We start from the raw sequence: 17,418 nt of genomic DNA, 5'->3' as shown, positions 1-17,418 counted from the left end.
TTAGGTCCCTGATGCCATTACTGAGCTGCTATAGCAGCTTTGGCCCTGGACTCATGGTAATGTGAGACAAATCCCTATGGGTTTGAGCCAGTGTTGATTGAGTTTTCTGTTGTTTGAGCCAAACCCACTTCCTAATCGATACCATTTTATGATTAAAGTCTTCATAATTATTAATTGACATGAATGACTGATGATAGAATACATTATAAAATACAAGGTATTATAATGTTGCTATGATAAAGTAAGAAAACTTGGTTGACAAATTAATACTATCAGATTTTTATTATCATAAATATATACATGTGCATATCAATTTATTTCCCAGTGAAAGATACATATTATTATAAAGATAAGGCACTTCTTAATATACTGTCTTCTCTAAGATTTAACATTTGAAATATTAGCATCATTAAAGGTATAGATATACCTTATTTTATTGCAGATACTGTGTTTTTTACAAATTGAAGATTTGTGGCAACCCAGCATTGTGAAATGATAATGAGTATTTTTTAGCAATAAAGTATTTTTTAATTAAGGTATTTACATTTTCTTAGACATAATCCTATTGCACAGTTACCAGACTATCATACAGTGTGCACATAACATTTATTTGCACTGAGAAGCCAGAAGAGTTCTGTGACTTACTTTATTGTGATACTCACTTTATGGCTATGGTCTGGAACTAAACCTGCAATCTCTCTGAGGTATGTCTGTAAATCTTAGACCTCAAAGTATCTTAATAAGTAGCTGAATTTCCATTTTTTTATAGGTGAAAAAACCAGGGATTTGAGAGAGAGTATGGAACAGATTCAGAGTTACTTAATTACTGATTTTGTCCATTTCGTGTCCATTTTTTTCCTAGAATGTAGTCTAAGAGCACTGAATCGAATACTACATGATGAAATTCTTAATAAACCTATGGAAACACTTAAACTTGCTATTCCATCAGGGATATATACTCTTCAGAATAATTTACTTTATGTGGCACTGTCAAATCTCGATGCAGCTACTTATCAGGTACCCAAAATACATTTCTAGTAGTCCTGCTAAGAAACAAACAGACAAACAATAATATTAGCCGTTTTCTTTTTCAGGTCACATATCAGTTGAAAATTCTTACGACTGCACTATTTTCTGTGTCGATGCTTAGTAAAAAATTAGGTGTGTACCAGTGGCTCTCCCTAGTAATTTTGATGACAGGAGTTGCTTTTGTACAGGTAACTATTCAAGATAAGTATAACTTTCATTTTTATCACAGTTTCAAAATCTCATTTTGGAGAGTATGGTTGGTATTTGTTGATGCAAATTAATGCTTATTCTCACAACTGTTTTTGAGGGCTTCCCCCATGAGGAAGATACCACATTGGGACTATAAATGATACAAAGAAATAAAATCAGATAATCTGAGGCAAAGAAGTGAATAGTCTATTTAGGGAAGTAAGACTTGTAAAACAAAGCTGATTTTTACTTAGTATGGGCACATTTGAGATCAGTCACTCGGTTCCTGTTGTCTGTCAGCTTCCCTGACACCACTTCTTGGTTCTTTTCACATCTTTATAATGATTCCTTAGTGGTTTCCTTCCTGGGGTCCTCTTCCCTCATATACACATTAGATATTGGGGTTGTTGATAGGCTTATTATTTCTCTTAAATTATGTCCTTATTTTTGGAGATTCACTCTTCCTGGGTGTTTTTATTAATGCATGTGCTGATAGTTCGTTGATCTGAGTCATCAGCTCTGGTCGTCGCCTCTAGTTTCTGACTTGTATATCTAAAAGCCATTGGACGTCTTTGGTTGGTTGTGGGCGTCCCTGGTGGCTCAGATGGTCAAGAATCCACCTGAAATGCAGGAGACCTGGGTCAGGAAGATCCCCTGGAGAAGGGACTGGCCACACACTCCAGGACTCTTGCCTGGAGAGTCCCATGGACAGAGGAGCCTGGCAGGCTACAGTCCATGGTGTCGCAAAGAGCTGGACACGACTGAGTGACTAACAGGTTCACTTTTCACTTCGGCAGGCCTTATAAACCAAGTGTATCCAAAACCAAACTTTACCTTTACCCCACCAGACCTGTTCTTTATTTCTATTTTTTTCCCATCATTATTTACTTAGCTTGAGAGTTGTCCTAGAGTCTTCCTTCAGCCTATACATCCAATCACTAAGACTTTGTGACTGTTTTCTAATACTTCTTGATTCTGTCCTTGTCTGTATCTACTAATATTTCCCCATTTCATGACTTCTTTGTTTCTCAAGTAATCTTTTGCCTCTTAATTGATGGTTTTGTTTTGTTTTTTACCATCACCCAAAATTCAGCCTCCACTTATTCACCACTGTGGGCTATCTAAAATAAATCTAATCATGTCAATTTCCTGCCATCCAAAGTCCTCCTTCCCTCTCCTGCCAGTCACTTTCCTTAGAGTGTGGTATGTATTGTGTATTTTCAATAAATATTTCTAATAGTTATTTATTTAAATGAGTATTACTGAAATATAATTGGCATATCAAACCCATATTTTTATAGGTCCTGCTTAAGGTGAAGTAGTTGGTATTCAATTTTTAAAAGTGAGGTATTTTTAAAAATCAAGTAACTAATAGTTCAGGTAGGCAAAAACCATGAGAAGGATCGAGAAATAAGTGAAGTTTTAGGAACACTGATCTACAGAATAAAGCTCAGAATGTTTGGCTTGATATGGCCCTTCCATAATACAGCAGCCACTCTGGACTTAATTTTGCTGCTCCAACACTTCACACTCTGAACTTCTACAACTGACCTGCTTATAGAGGCTGTTTTGTGCATCTGTGCATTTATTCATTCTCTTTCTCTTTTTTATGGAGAAGGAAATGGCAACTCATTCCAGTATTCTTGCCTGAAAAATCCCGTGGACAGAGCAGCCTGGCAGGCTGTAGTCCATGGGGTCGCAAAGAGTCGAACACAACTTAGTGACTAAACTGCAGCAACAGCAGCTGTTTTTTTAGGGTATTTTTGAAATTATAGATTGTAAAGGCAATATCACTATGGGAAAAAAAAGTTATTCTAAGGTTTTTTCAAAAGCTGTCCTCTGTAATCCCCAGGAATGGAAATGGTTGCACTTTTACCTTAAGGTCTAAGAGTGGGCTCTAAACATGTATTTTGTAACATACTATAGGAATTAAACTTCTGTTGTTTCTTTTTGTTCAGTGGCCCTCAGATTCTCAAGAGCTTAATTCTAAGGAACTTTCAGCTGGCTCACAATTTGTAGGCCTCATGGCAGTTCTCACAGCATGTTTTTCAAGTGGCTTTGCTGGGGTTTACTTTGAGAAAATCTTAAAAGAAACCAAACAATCAGTGTGGATAAGAAACATTCAACTTGGTAAGTTTTAAATGTTTTCTAACATTACTTTTAAAGTGATTATATTGTTATATTTAAAGATTTCTATGTATCTTTAATTAAATAAACCTTTTATAAAAGCTGCTAGTTGCTGCAAATAAAATTTAGAAAGAACATTTCACATCCCTTTTGGTTACTTTTTCATTGTGGAATACTTTGATTAGTTGTGACTTTATTTAGAAAATTGCTTTACCCTGCACTATTTGCATGTTACCAAAGACTTCTCCCTGAAGAGGTGATTCCTGTAATATAACCATTTCTTTAGTCATAGTTTGGGATTGCTCTAGGAAATCTTAGTTGCAGTAGTCATAAGGCATAAGTCTACCATAAGCTCTGTGGTAGAAGTAAGGGATTCAGCAGTGAACAAGACACATTTCCTGCTCTCACTGAGCTGACTTTTCCCTAACGGTGAGACTTCAGTAACAACATTCTGATGTTGCCTGTGGCTGACTGTTTCTTTTCTAATTTTTTTGGATATTATCATATATCCAAAATTTCTAAATAAAGAAAAATGCCATACCACATACCTGAGTTATTATATCTGCATATATGAATGTGAATATATGAAATTACAGATCTAGCAGTAGGAAGATACAATGAAATATACAAAAGTGCACATTTTACAAATATTTGAATGGGATATCCATATAGTCCTGTAATGTATACACCCTATTTTTTTCAGTGCTCCAAGGCTGGTAATCTGTTCTGTTTTACATTCCCATGTCTTTTTCTTAGTCAAAATATGGTATTGAGTATCTTTTTTCTAAGTCTATATAATTATACAACTAAAAAAACTTTTAATCAAATTTTATCAAAAAGGAAAAGTTAAGTTTAAAATTATTTGTAATGTTAATGGAAAAATATCTCTCCTGACAAACCAAAGGACATATAACATAGACTTTACTTTTTTTTTTTTTTTTAAGGTTTCTTTGGGAGTATATTTGGATTAATGGGAGTATATGTTTATGATGGAGAACTGGTGTCAAAGAATGGGTTTTTTCAGGGGTATAATCGACTGACCTGGATAGTAGTTGTTCTTCAGGTAAAGCATTTAAATTCTTATATTTATGCTAATACATTTTATTTTAACATAGAAAATCAAAATAGCTATGATGTACTGATAGGAGGAAAAAGGGCTTCTCCTGTTAGTATTCTCATTATATCTAGTTTATTCAGAGAAGTTAAAATAGGACTGATCTAAATGCTGTAATGTGAACTTTATGGTATTTAAATTTAACATAATGAAAATGCAGGATTAAAAATGAAAGAGTTAAAGCTGAGGATAAATATAACTTTTAATTTTTCTACAGTTCTAGTCATTTCACAGGAAGTCTAAATTCATTCAGGCTCAAGAAGCAGATCTAGATATTTAAATCTGTAACAGTTTATAGTTTAATACTGATTACATATTGGAGTATTCCTATCAAATAACTTCAGTTTATAACTTTAAATTATTCAAGGGCTGAGTAATTTCGTCTTCAAAAAATACTTATTAAGTACTCTGGAGGAAACAAAAATGAAGATACAAGTCTCTGCCTTCACAAAGCCTTTCTCTAGAGATATTTGAAGCTGAAAGTCCCTTAGGGAAGATAGGTAAGAAGGTAGCAAAGGATAACTGTTTTGAAAGCAGGAAGGATACTTCTATTTTTAAGATAAGAGAAAAGGAGATGGGGATAAGTGAAAATTCAGAGAAAATTTGAGAAAGATTTTATGATGGCTTTTATCCTGTTGAGGAGGAAAGCTCTCCTTCCTTAAGAAGGAACTACAGACTTGAGAAGAATTTAAAAGTTTTGGTACAGTTGGTATGAGGGAGAAAATAGAAGAATGAGAGCACTGCCAAGAATAACAGGACTGAAACATCAATTTATAGTGAGCTCCTTGGCATAACTTGTGACTTTCTCTCTTAAAGCTTTTACCATTTGAAGAGGTGCAATGAAAGTGGGTAACTCAGATTTGGGAGTTGATACGTAGAGTTTGGTGAAGTGAAGTGAAAGTCACTTAGTCGTGTCTGACTCTCTGCGGCTCCATGGACTGTAGCCCACCAGACTCCTGGGTCCATGGAATTCTCCAGGCAAGAATACTGGAGTGGGTTGCCATTCCCTTCTCCAGGGTTTGGTAGAAAACAAAACTATGAGATATGGTAAAACCATTATTTAAGTAGCCACAGTTTGGACTTTGAGAGGGATTTGGCAGAAAGTTCCTTCTACACTCTTAAAGAGAATGATTGAAGTGCTTCAGGAAGAGTACTCTGAGAGCAATTTGAAAGGTAGATTAGAATGGGAAGAAACTCGAAGAAGAAAGCCAAGTTAGGCAATTAAAAGGCTAGTAAAATATAAAGTTACATTTTATTTTTAATCAAAAATAAAAATATTTCACTAATCAGAGTATTCAGTCTTCCCACATTTGTCTGAAGAAGTGATGTTTAATTACTAAATTGGATGAGGATAGATATTTTATTCATAATATGGTCAAACTCCATTATAGCAAACTGCAGATTCTGCTGGTAGTTATTTTATCTGATACCTTTTGAAATAGAGAGTCTATTGAACAAAACCTAGATGCTCATATGTTACAAAATGTTTCATAAAAATCACTTATTTAATGGGATTAGATTATAAGACAAAAAAGTATTTTGAAAAGCAGTTTTATATGTGTCTATTTTTAAAAATTATTTTTTAAAACTTCTGCAGGCACTGGGAGGCCTTGTGATAGCTGCTGTTATTAAGTATGCAGATAACATTTTGAAAGGATTTGCAACCTCTCTGTCCATAATATTATCAACACTGATATCTTATTTTTGGCTACAAGATTTTGTACCAACCAGGTAGTGTATTCTTTTCTGTTTCTTTAGATCTTATTTAGAAAAATGAGTCCTTCATATGATACGATCTGAAAAATTTTGTTCTATCACAGCTTTTAAAGAAATATAGTAAGATTTATTTAACTATCTTTTTAAAAGGGTTTCAAAACTAAATGCATGAAAGAAAGTCTAACACTGAACAGTTTTTTTATACAGTTTGGCTGGCCAGAATTTTCCCAGTAGATCTGAATGGGGTCTTTCCCCAAAAGTTAAAAGTCGTATTTTTAAAAATTATTAAGTCATATAAAGTCATTTAAAGAATTTATATAGCTTAAGCCAGGAAAGGAGGTGACATTCTTGAAGAAGATAATTTGTTTATAAGATAATTTGAGTCACCCTTGAAAAGGTGGCTCATGAGAAAGTTTTTTAGGGAGAAAAATAGTCTAGAGAATTGCTAAAGGAATAATGGGTGAAGCAGGAGACCCAGGACTGTGTAGTGTCATGGATACCAAGAGAGAAGACAGAGTGAGGAAGAATAAAGTATAAAATAAAGTTCTATTTTATTTATAATTATTAACTTGTAATCCCAGGGTAATGAGATTATATTTTAATGAGTTCTAGGATACCATCCTTAGTTTCCTGTAACTTCACTCCCTCTTCATCTTCTCATTTTCTAAACTTTGAAATACTGTCTTCATTCGTCGTTGGGCTTATATCTGCACTCACTTCCTTGGTGATCTTTATTCTCATGACTTTAAATACTGTTTATAGGCTAATAACTTCAAATTTAAATTTGAATTCCAGGCCTTTATATATAATTGTCTATTTGTCTATTTTCTCTTCAGTGTCTAATAGATAACTCATTCCCCATCTCTGTCAGGGTTCTCAATTTGTTGTACATACCTTCATTCTTTCAGTTGCTTGGGCCAAAATCCTTTTAACTTAGGAACACAATTTATCCTTCTTTGGAGGCAGAGTCTGTAGACATGGACATAGATAGTTTTATAAGAGAAAGTTAAAATGTATGAACATTTTTTATTTTCTCAGTGAAGTAAGGTCATCAGCTTCTCTTTACTGTCCTCTCACGTGTCATTCTAACGCAGAGACAAATCCTATTAACTCTTCCTTTTTAATATCACCAGAATCTGACAGTTTCTCACAACCTCTAATGCTATCATCATGATCCAAGTCACCCTCATTTATCATCTAGATTAAGGAAATAGTCTCCTGACTTGCCTCCTTGCTTCTTATCTTCACCTGTGTCTCTGAATTTTCCCCATTTAGTAAGCAGAATGATTCTTTTCAATGTAAATCAGTGTACTCAGGAACCTTCCAATTGCTTCCCACTTCACTCAAAAGTTGTCACCATCAGTGGCCTATTTGCTTTGGCTTTTAGCTATCTTTCTAACCTCATCTGACATTACTTACCTCTTGTTGACCTTTTTTTTCCTTTTAACCTTTTTGCTATGGGCTTTGATTTGCCCTTTATTCTTGGAATACTCATCCCCTATGTATTCACGTGGCATGCTTCCCACATGGCTCAGCAGTAAAGAGTCTCCTGCAGTGTGGGAGCCCTGGGTTCAGTCCCTGGGTGAGAAGACCCCCGGGAGACAGAAGGGGCAGTTCTCTCCAGTATTCTTGCCTGGGAAATCCGTTAGATAGAGGACCCTGGCAGGCTACAGCCCATGGGGTCTCAGAAGAGTGAGACACGACTTAGTGACTAGATACAACATTGAACACCCTACCTATTAAATGGGGGAAATTACATGCTTTAATATTAGTTGAGAATGTTTAGTACTTGTAGATTTTAAGGGTAACTTAAAAAGGCATACCTTAAAAAAAAAATAAAACCTCATATAAGGCCAAGGTGATAACTTTAAATCTTTGAATCATGCAGGGAATAAAATAAGTAAATAAACAAGTAAACAAGCGGAGGAACAAAAGAGTAGGAGTTTTTTTAGTAAGGTACATACTTGCATGTGTAAATCCATGTTTCTGAGGGAGCCTGTGGGTTATGTTGGGATGAAGATAAAAGGAGAAAAGACAATGATACTGTTATTATTGAATGAATGAATGTTTTGAGAATATACATAGGACACCATGTTAGATGGAGGAGATAGGTTATTCTTCCTGAACTAGATAGCTAAGCCCTCCATCTTTATGTATTTTTACTTTTGTGGAAAACTTCCATTATCCAATAAATGCAAAGATCTGTATTCTGAGTGTAATATTTTCCTCAGTTATCCCCATTTCACCTACTGAAACAGTTTTTTGGTTTCTCAGTAGTACCCTTGACCCCTGTACCTACTTTTCTGATTGTTCCTTTGGTAACCTGTCAGTTCTCACTCACTTTCTTATCCATCTTATCTACTGTCATGGCTTACCTGTCCTCTCTATGAAGATGAGTCCCAACTTCACCTTAACTCCAGATTCCTATTTTCAACTGGCTGCTTGACATCTCTGCTGATATCCTATCACCAGTATTCCCTTTCCTGTTTTTAGCTGCTCATTATTTTGCTTGTTTGTGTTACCATCCTTGTATTTAGACTTGCTTATTCTTTTATCAAAAATTTATTGTTTCCACTCTGTGTCTGTCAGTGTACTAGAAGATCGTAGAGAAATAGGAATATCTTCAAGGAGGTCACAGTGATTGAAGAAACAGACATGAGAATAAATTTTAACGATGATCAATGCAGCAATGGAAGTATATACACAATCCATTAGAAAGAGGGGCTGCAAATCCTTTAAGTATTAAATTTTGGTATCTTCTTCCTTAAAATTTTTTTCTCTCAGAGCCATCTAAAAATAGCTGGATTGGGAAAGCAGGGGTTTCCTGATAGTAATAGATATTCTTGTAGATCCTGTTAGAGATATCATAGAATGGATTCCTAGAAAGTTGGATCAGACAACTTTCCAACTGAGCATGTGATTTTATACAATTCCAGGTTTCTGGAAAGCTAGGAAAAGCTCATTAGATTGACCAAAATAGTGCTCAGTCAGAGTCTAAGTAGTTAACCAAATATTCTTGTGGTAGTAATTTTCTTCAGGATACATTATAGGAAGTTTTATGTTCTCTTAATTGTATACATATACTTGTATTCAAGGCTTTTGAAAAGTTGCCCATCTGCAGCAAGTCAACACTAGACGTATCATAACAGGTAGTGACTAAGCTCCCTATATATGCTAGGTTCTTAGGAATATAATGATGAATGAGGAACACATGGGTGAACAGAGGGGCAGAATATAAATATCACATTATTTGCTATAGTGTGATAAAGTGTTACCACAGAGTAACTTTGCTTAGGGGGAGTTAGTCTTAGAGACTTTAGACCTGAGTTGTTCAATAAGCAGTTTTCTTGGGAGGGACATTGCAGGCAGAGGAATAACATCTATAAAGACAGTGTCCTGAAAGGCATGTTGTGTTCCCTAAATGGAGTGGCTGAATTATAGATGGGGTTGGGTGGAGTGTGGGAGATAAGACTGGAAGGACTATATTATGAAGGGACTTTAAATCATAACTGTTAATAAAAACTTTAAAAACAAGACTAATTCATATCCCTGTAATAGCACTTCCAAGAATATTCTAGTTTATGTTCAGTTTAAGTTCCAGTACCAGTTCCTATTCATTTATAGTTTATAGTAAGGTATATTACATATATGGATAGATAAAGAGGAAACCAAGTCTTTTTGCACTTAATCTATTCCTTTTTTAAAGCATCCTATAAAAACTGATTTTCCCTGTAGCTCAGATGGTAAAGAATCTGCTTGCAATGCAGGGTTCATCCCTGAGTTGGGAAGATCCTCTGGAGAAGGGAATGGCAGTCCATTCCAGTATTCTTGCCTGGAGAATACCATGGACAGAGGAGCCTGGCGGGCTTCAGTCTGTGGGGTTGCAAATGGTCAGACATGAATGAGCAACTAACACTACTACTATAAAAATTAGTCCTGAGTTTTATTTATTACTACCTTTGATTTTAAACTGAACTTTGGTTTGAAAAGAGTGCAGTTTTCCCTGTGTATTTTTAAATTTTGTTAAAAAATTGAAATCTGTTAGTCTTCAATGTATTGTAGGCAAAAGGCATATTAAAATGAAACACTTTATATACACATACATGTCTAACTGAATAACTTTGCTGTATACCCAAAACTAACAAAATGTTGTAAATTAACTACAGTTTTTAAAAATGGTTTTAAAAAAAGCTGAAACACAACATTATAGCACAGTGGATGGAAGTGCAGGTTTGGCTCTAGAGTTAGACATACCTAAGTTTGAATCCCATTTTCTGCTTCAAGCTGTGTGACTTTAAGACAATTATTTAAATTATCTAAACCTGTTTCTTCATATATTAACAAATGAGGGCAATGCTAGTCCTTCTTCATAAAGTTGTTTTGAGAACTAAATGAGATAATGCATGTAAAACACCTAGCTGAATATCTGGAACCTAGTAACCACTTAGTATTGTTAGCCATGTTATTGGAACATTTTTTCCCAAATTATATTTGTATTTTATAGTAAAGAAATATAATTTTTGTTGTTTTTAATCTGATTTTCTCTTTTTCATTTTTTCTTCATCTATTTAGTGTCTTTTTCCTTGGAGCCATCCTTGTAATAACAGCTACTTTCCTATATGGTTATGATCCCAAACCTGCAGGAAATCCCACTAAAGCATAGTGGTAATTTATCTGGTTTTTCACAATGGTGCACTGGGAATCTCAACATTAAATGCTGCACGGGGACTTCTACAGATTCTGAGAGAAAATCATCATGCTGAAATCTGATCATAATGTTCAAATGGTTTGAAAATATAAAAGTTTAAGGATGAAATATACATATATGTAACAAAATGCCTATTGCATATAAAAATCAAAACTTGAAAGTATTTCCAGGGATTAGAATAATTACTAGAGGAAATTTAAAATCTGAGTTTTTAAAAAGATACTATGTTTTTGATTGCTGCAGAAATATCCTATGCACTCTTTGAAACAGCACACAGCAAGTGTCAGACATCAATTTTGCAAATTATATATATTTAATTTTATTAAATGTTTTTTATCTTATTCTTTCTGTACAGATATATCAAATGACATGATATTCAAAGTTTGAACATTATAATTATAAAGCTGTGAAGAAATAAGTATGATTTGAAAAACATTTTCACATATCTCAGATTTTTATATTTATACAGAAGATTACTAAACAAAGGATTGCTATATGTTGCAAATGTTCAAATGCATAAAACTTGATAAAGTAACTTTCTGGGTCTGATTTGTCAGAGAATAACATTCATATTTAAATTTAATTTAAAGAAATATACACATCTGTTTCTCCATCTAAACTTTAAGACCTCTTTAGTGCTTTGAAACTGCTGAATGCAATCCATTCTTTCCTACGCGAGACAGTAGCCAGTGGCTTTTACATTAATGGAGTTTGTCCTTTATCTCTTAATTGTATTTCTTTTCTGTAAATTGGATAAATCCTTAATATTACTTTAAAATAAATTTCTCTCTGTGTTAATTTCCATTAAAGTTTTAAAATGTAATTTAACGGGGTTAAATACTCATTTAATAATTTAAAATAATAATTATTGTCTAATGTCTCCATTTGGAGAATTTTAAACTATCAGAGCATATACTCTACACAACTAGAGCGTTTTTAGATGACGATTTTATTCATTGATCTATAACTGATGACAAAACAACCAAATATATGATAGTATAGACATCAATAAATTGAGACCAGAATGACTTAGACATTCCAGATTGCCATGATATATTTTAAATGGCACTATAACTATAAATTCAAAGTGTTCAGAAGAACTTTCTAGGCCTCTCATAAACCCACCATTCCTAGGAATATTCTGATCAAATGTCTGAGAGAGGCAGCCAAATTCTGAACTCCCTTTTGTGACCTTACAAAAGCTGCCAAGAAAGAGCCACAACTTTGCTTTACAGTAGTGGTTTATTTTCCATTTCTTTTCCATTTGATTAGCACTGGAATTGAGATTGCAAATTACATGAGTTATGGTTTAGGGAGAGAAAATATAGCAGAAATGATAAATGAATTGGAGGGCACAATTACTTTCTAAAATTGAAACAGGGGTTTAATTTATTGTTGACTAGAGACATAATTTCCTATTGTGTATAGAAATATTGTACTTTATTTTTTCCTTTATGCATTATGTATTTTTAAAAGTCTCCTGTTCTAATTGTATAAAAACTGTAAAAAATAAATATTTTTATATAATTCTAATGGATTTTGTTAAAATTTGGCTGAAATACAATGTTACAGTCTGTTGGCTAGTCTCGGCTAATTAGGACTGGCTGTGTTACATTGCTGAGGCAAACCTAGTCTCAGCAAGACACAGGCCTAATATATTCCATACAGAGTTTTTAGAAATGCTTAAAATTAAAAAGTATTTTTACATTAATTTGCTGGTAATTCCAAATTGGTATCAAGCAAACTTTCTGGAACTCTGACTTACACTTTTCAGTGACTACTTTTTAGAGTATTTTTATTACAGATCTAAAGCTCTTTCAATTTTATACTGATTAAATCAGTACTGCAGTATTTGATTAAAAAAAAAATAGAGTATTTATTAAATAACTTTACTACAATTTGAGAATGGTGTTTTTAGACTATAACAACATTCAGATTTACATTTACTACTTAATGCTAAGAAATCTAAATCCTGTAATGCAGAGAATTCAAGACTAAATATAAAGATTTATGTTCAGCTTACACTGAAGTGTTGGGTACTTATGTATTAATCTGGTATGCATTAATCATTAGTTGTGAATTCAAGTTTAGTCTCTCCCAATTTTAACACTTCAAAAAATTATACAAAAACACAACTTTCAAGATTCCCTCCAAAGTTTATAAAGTGTAGTCAAGAGTTCGGAGAATGGGCAAAATAGTCTAAAGTATATTCTCAAAGCAAACTTTTATTAGACAAGCATAATTTATATTTTGCTTTTCTAGTAGGTTGGAATAGAGAATTGGTTGTATAGTCTATAGTTTTTGATTCATAAAGAAATAACCATATTTGAAACAGTGGACCCGTGTCCTAGATCATGTCATATGTACACATGATGCCATTTTCTTCTGTGTGGTGTGTGTTTTAATGATCTCCAAAAGCCTTATTATGTCACCCTTCTATAATGATGATTCCTTGGTTATTTAAATTCTTATACTTTTTAAAGTTTACATTTATCTCTCAACAATTTTGTTCGTTTTAAAGAAACGTGCTAACCCATGGGAGAAGAGTGCCAGTTGATAGTTCTACAAAACTTTAAAACTATGGTATTTTGGAAGAAAAGCTTGAAATGCAACATATAGATGTAATCAACACGGTAATATTACCAATTCTTTAATAAGTGATTTTTAGAGAAGTCGTAGACTACTTTTACAGTGGAAAATGTAGTTTAGACATGCAAAACTTGAATGTTTACATCAATTTATATTGAATGTCACAGTTTCATAGAAGGAAAGGTGATTTGATATTTAAACTAGATTCCAAGGAGACAGAATCTGAGTGGAAACTAATTGACTTTGTGCTTAGTAGACCTAGTGTAATAAGACTATTCCTAAGAATTGATAAACTTTTCCTACATATCAGATTATTAAACTTTAACATGTCATTGTATAGTCACTCATCTGAGTTTTGTATTTAAAAATAGGGTTTAGCATCACTCATTTTATTTACACATTCGTTACTGTAATATTTAATTACATGTGAATGTATGCTCTACATGATAAGAAGTTTATAAAAGTTATTTATGCTATATTGAAAGTCATCTTAAGAATCTCCCAGATATGTAGCTTATATAAAGTATTTGTAGGACCAAAGAAAAAGCACCTTCATCAAAATCTGGTCCTGTGTGCCTTGCTTTACCAAATACCCGGCTTTTCTTGAGGATATTACTGTAATTCACAATTTTGGACACATAGGCAAAATTAGGATGTTTTAAGAATAACTATAATTCAATGTTTTCATTGTTTCAACATTTGCTATTTAAATTCATTATCTAACAGAATATTGAAATAGGTATATTGTACAAATATTAGTAAATAGAACTTATTTAAAGAAATTATGGTACCATTGCTCCATCATTGAACTTTTGAAACTTTAACAATTGTATATAACTCTCATTTTGATTTTTTTATTTCTTATTATAAGATAAAATTTACTGTGATTTTTAAAATATTTTTTAAATGATCTGGATTCCAAATTTGTCATTATATGTATTTCATTTGTTTAGAAAGATTCTTTTGGGTTTGGGGTTGTGATTTGTATATTTAAATTTTTTATGGACATAATTCAAAAGAATGTATAAATTGGTCTTTTGTTTAAATGGCTTTTTAATTGATAAATTTCTCTTTGTCATTTTTTGGTATCCAGTTATTTTCTTTTCTCTAGATTTCTGAAAATAGATTATTTTCATAACTATGTAAATTTTTTCCTATATTTCCTTTTTTCCTATTCACCTGTGTCTGACTTAACCATGAATTAGTCTTTCCATATATCAAAAATGACTCCCTGAGCCCTTTCCTGCCTCTCTGGTTACCTTTATCATGTATGTGATCTTCCTTTTTACTATGCTATAGTGTGAAAGACTGGATCTTATTTAAACTAGTTAGAATTTCTCTACCTGTATGATTGTAACAGTCTAAAACTTTTTGCTTTAAACAAATTATCTCTTTTGATAGCATCAAAGTTAAGAGATTATAGTAATTGGTATATATTTTCTTCATAATTTATTGTTTTGGCTGTGTTGCATGGCTTGCAGGATCTTAGTTCCCCAACCAGGGATCAAACCTATGCCCCCTGCAGTGGAAGTGTGGAGTTCTAACTACATGAGGAGCACCAACTGAACATCTTTATATTTGTATTGGAATACTTCTGTTGAAAGTATATCAAAATTCTTGAATCCTGTGCTATGCAAATATGCTTCATAATAGTGACCAGTATTAGTAATCACGATTGTCTTTCTTACTGTTCTTAAAGAGAATTTTTTTCAAAGCAGGATTGATTACCTACACATTCTAGAAGTGAAAATATAAGAGGAAATAAACTGTCCTCAAATCCCAAAGATTTGAAATTCTACTATTGTAGAGTGTCTTGGTGACTATAAATTCAGAGGTTTCCCAAATTCACCTAGGTTCAATAATTCACTGGAAAGACAGAACTCACTGAAAGCTATTATACTCACAATCATAGTTATTCCAGAGAAAGGATACAAATTAGAACCAGACAAAGGAAGAGAACATTGGACAGAGATAAGGAGGGGTCTAAATTCCAGTCATCCTTTCCAATTGTCCACTCCTGGTGAAGCCTTGGACAATGCTGTATATATACTCCTAGCTAAAATCGATGATACTCCATGCAGAGTACTGCCAACTGGGAAAATTCACCCATGCTCTTGTTTTCATATTTTTACCACAGTCTTAGTATTTGGCATGCTTGATTGATTCTTTGATCACATAATTGAACTCACTCTCCAGCCCTGATCTCCCCGGAGAAGTCGCAGACCCCATAAATTAGCCTGTGTAATTTGAGGAGCCCAACATGAATAACAGCGACACGTCTGCTGAAACCTCCTGAGGATGTAGGCCAGAACTTTTTTTGGGTAAGACCAAATTCCTTACCATTCGTCACTAATACACATTTTTCTGAATTGATGAGAATGACACAAGCAATGACAACTGTTTATAGAGACTTGTGCACGCTGCATGCTAAGTCGCTTCAGTCATGGCCAGCTCTTGCAACCCTGTGGACTGTAGCCCACCAGGTTCCTCTGTCGGTGAGATTCTCCAGGCAGGAATACTGGAGTGGGTTGCCATGCCCCACTCCAAGGGTTCCTCCCAACCTAGCAAGCAGAACCTGTGTCTCTTATGTCTCCTGCAGTGGTAAGTGGGTTCTTTACCACGAGCTCCACCTGTGAAGCTCATAAAGACTTTTACACATTGTCATTTTTAATTTCAGAAATTTTGTCAGATGCTTCTGAACACACGACTGAAGGGTAGAAAAACAATCAGATACAATGCTAAGTAGCACTTGTATTATTTATTTAGTTTTCAGTTCTGATATTTAATGACAATTTTATTAAATGGGATAATTAAAAGACAAATTTTAAAATTTATAAATTTAACCTATGCTGTATATTTATGTACAATTTTGAGCTAATTTTATTTATGTATTTATTTTGAAGATCTAATTGGCTTTTTTGGCAATTCATGAACAGCATCTCATCTAGCAACTAGAAGGGTGTTTCCTGAGCTAATTTTAAATTACCATTAGCCATCACTACTCTGAGGAGGAGTTCACAGAATAAAATTGGTATCAATTGCTAGGATGGCTCATAATAGACCCTCACTGTTAACTGATAGCTCCACATTTCCAGTCATCTTTTATTGGTGTTAAGTATCAAACCTCCATTAGGTCTAACCAGGTTTTTTCATTTATGCATTTATTTATGTTTACTTATTTAGGGTCTCTGGTATGTTAAAATAACTTCTTTAAACAGTAATGATATTCCTTTGAAAATAGTTTACCTGAGATATACACTTTCATCCTTTTTTTAAATTAAACTCACTAAGGATTTAAAAGAATAATGAATGCTGTTACAGTGTTTTGGGGGTAATCATCTGAAAATGCACTCTTGTTAAGACATACTTTAAACATAGAGTATTTAAAAGGTTTAATTAAATGTGTTAAATCAGACTTCACTTATATATTTTAAACAAAATCTGTGGATGTGGGTTTCTGTGTTTGCTGTTTCTTAAAAGACATTGTATATACAAAAACAATTTCTAATAATTGGGGATTTAAGTTCTCTCCTTAGGCTGAAGTTTTATGTTTCATTTTACTTTATTCTGCTTGGATAGTAAATACAGCCATTAAAAATTACACTAAGCACCTTTTTCTAATATATGCACTGTGCTTCAATAGGTTTAAAATATTGTAACAACAGTAATGTTTCTTGGGTGATGATAGGATTACAGAAAATCAGATGAGTTTATGACTTAAAATACTGCTATGAATTCTAAAATTTTAAAATCTGAAGCTCACCTTGGATGTTTTATATATACATATGTGTGTGTGTATATATATATATATAGGCTTCCCTAAGAATCTGCCTGCCAATACAGGAGAAGCAAGTGTGATCCCTGGGTTGGGAAAATCCCCTGGAGAGAGACATGGCAACCCACTCCAGTATACTTGCCTGAAGAATCCCTTGGACAGAAGAGCCTG

General features: G+C 33.5%; 1 protein-coding gene and 1 long non-coding RNA gene across 2 annotated transcripts in view; one reads left to right on the top strand and one right to left on the bottom strand.

Annotated features, from left to right (window-relative positions):
- SLC35A3 (solute carrier family 35 member A3) overlaps window positions 1-14,537 on the top strand; it is a 40,342-nt gene extending 25,805 nt beyond the window's left edge. Inside the window, exons 3-8 of the mRNA XM_020906054.2 lie at window positions 863-1,017; window positions 1,095-1,217; window positions 3,177-3,348; window positions 4,290-4,408; window positions 6,057-6,190; window positions 10,748-14,537. Of these exons, the coding sequence (XP_020761713.2) occupies window positions 863-1,017; window positions 1,095-1,217; window positions 3,177-3,348; window positions 4,290-4,408; window positions 6,057-6,190; window positions 10,748-10,838 (794 nt within the window). The 3' untranslated portion in view covers window positions 10,839-14,537. The remainder of the gene's footprint in view (window positions 1-862; window positions 1,018-1,094; window positions 1,218-3,176; window positions 3,349-4,289; window positions 4,409-6,056; window positions 6,191-10,747) is intronic.
- Window positions 1-17,418, bottom strand: part of LOC110145650 (uncharacterized) — a 31,059-nt gene that overhangs the window by 2,057 nt on the left and 11,584 nt on the right. The window contains exons 2-3 of the long non-coding RNA XR_002316279.2: window positions 8,140-8,171; window positions 7,070-7,144 (exon numbers count right to left, since the gene is read on the bottom strand). This is a non-coding gene — a long non-coding RNA (uncharacterized lncRNA). The remainder of the gene's footprint in view (window positions 1-7,069; window positions 7,145-8,139; window positions 8,172-17,418) is intronic.

The sequence above is a fragment of the Odocoileus virginianus genome, chromosome 5 (assembly GCF_023699985.2).
Source record: "Odocoileus virginianus isolate 20LAN1187 ecotype Illinois chromosome 5, Ovbor_1.2, whole genome shotgun sequence".
NCBI classification, from domain to species: domain Eukaryota; kingdom Metazoa; phylum Chordata; class Mammalia; order Artiodactyla; family Cervidae; genus Odocoileus; species Odocoileus virginianus.
Note: the sequence above shows the minus strand (reverse complement) of the source record. Positions and strands in the feature narration are given on the sequence as shown.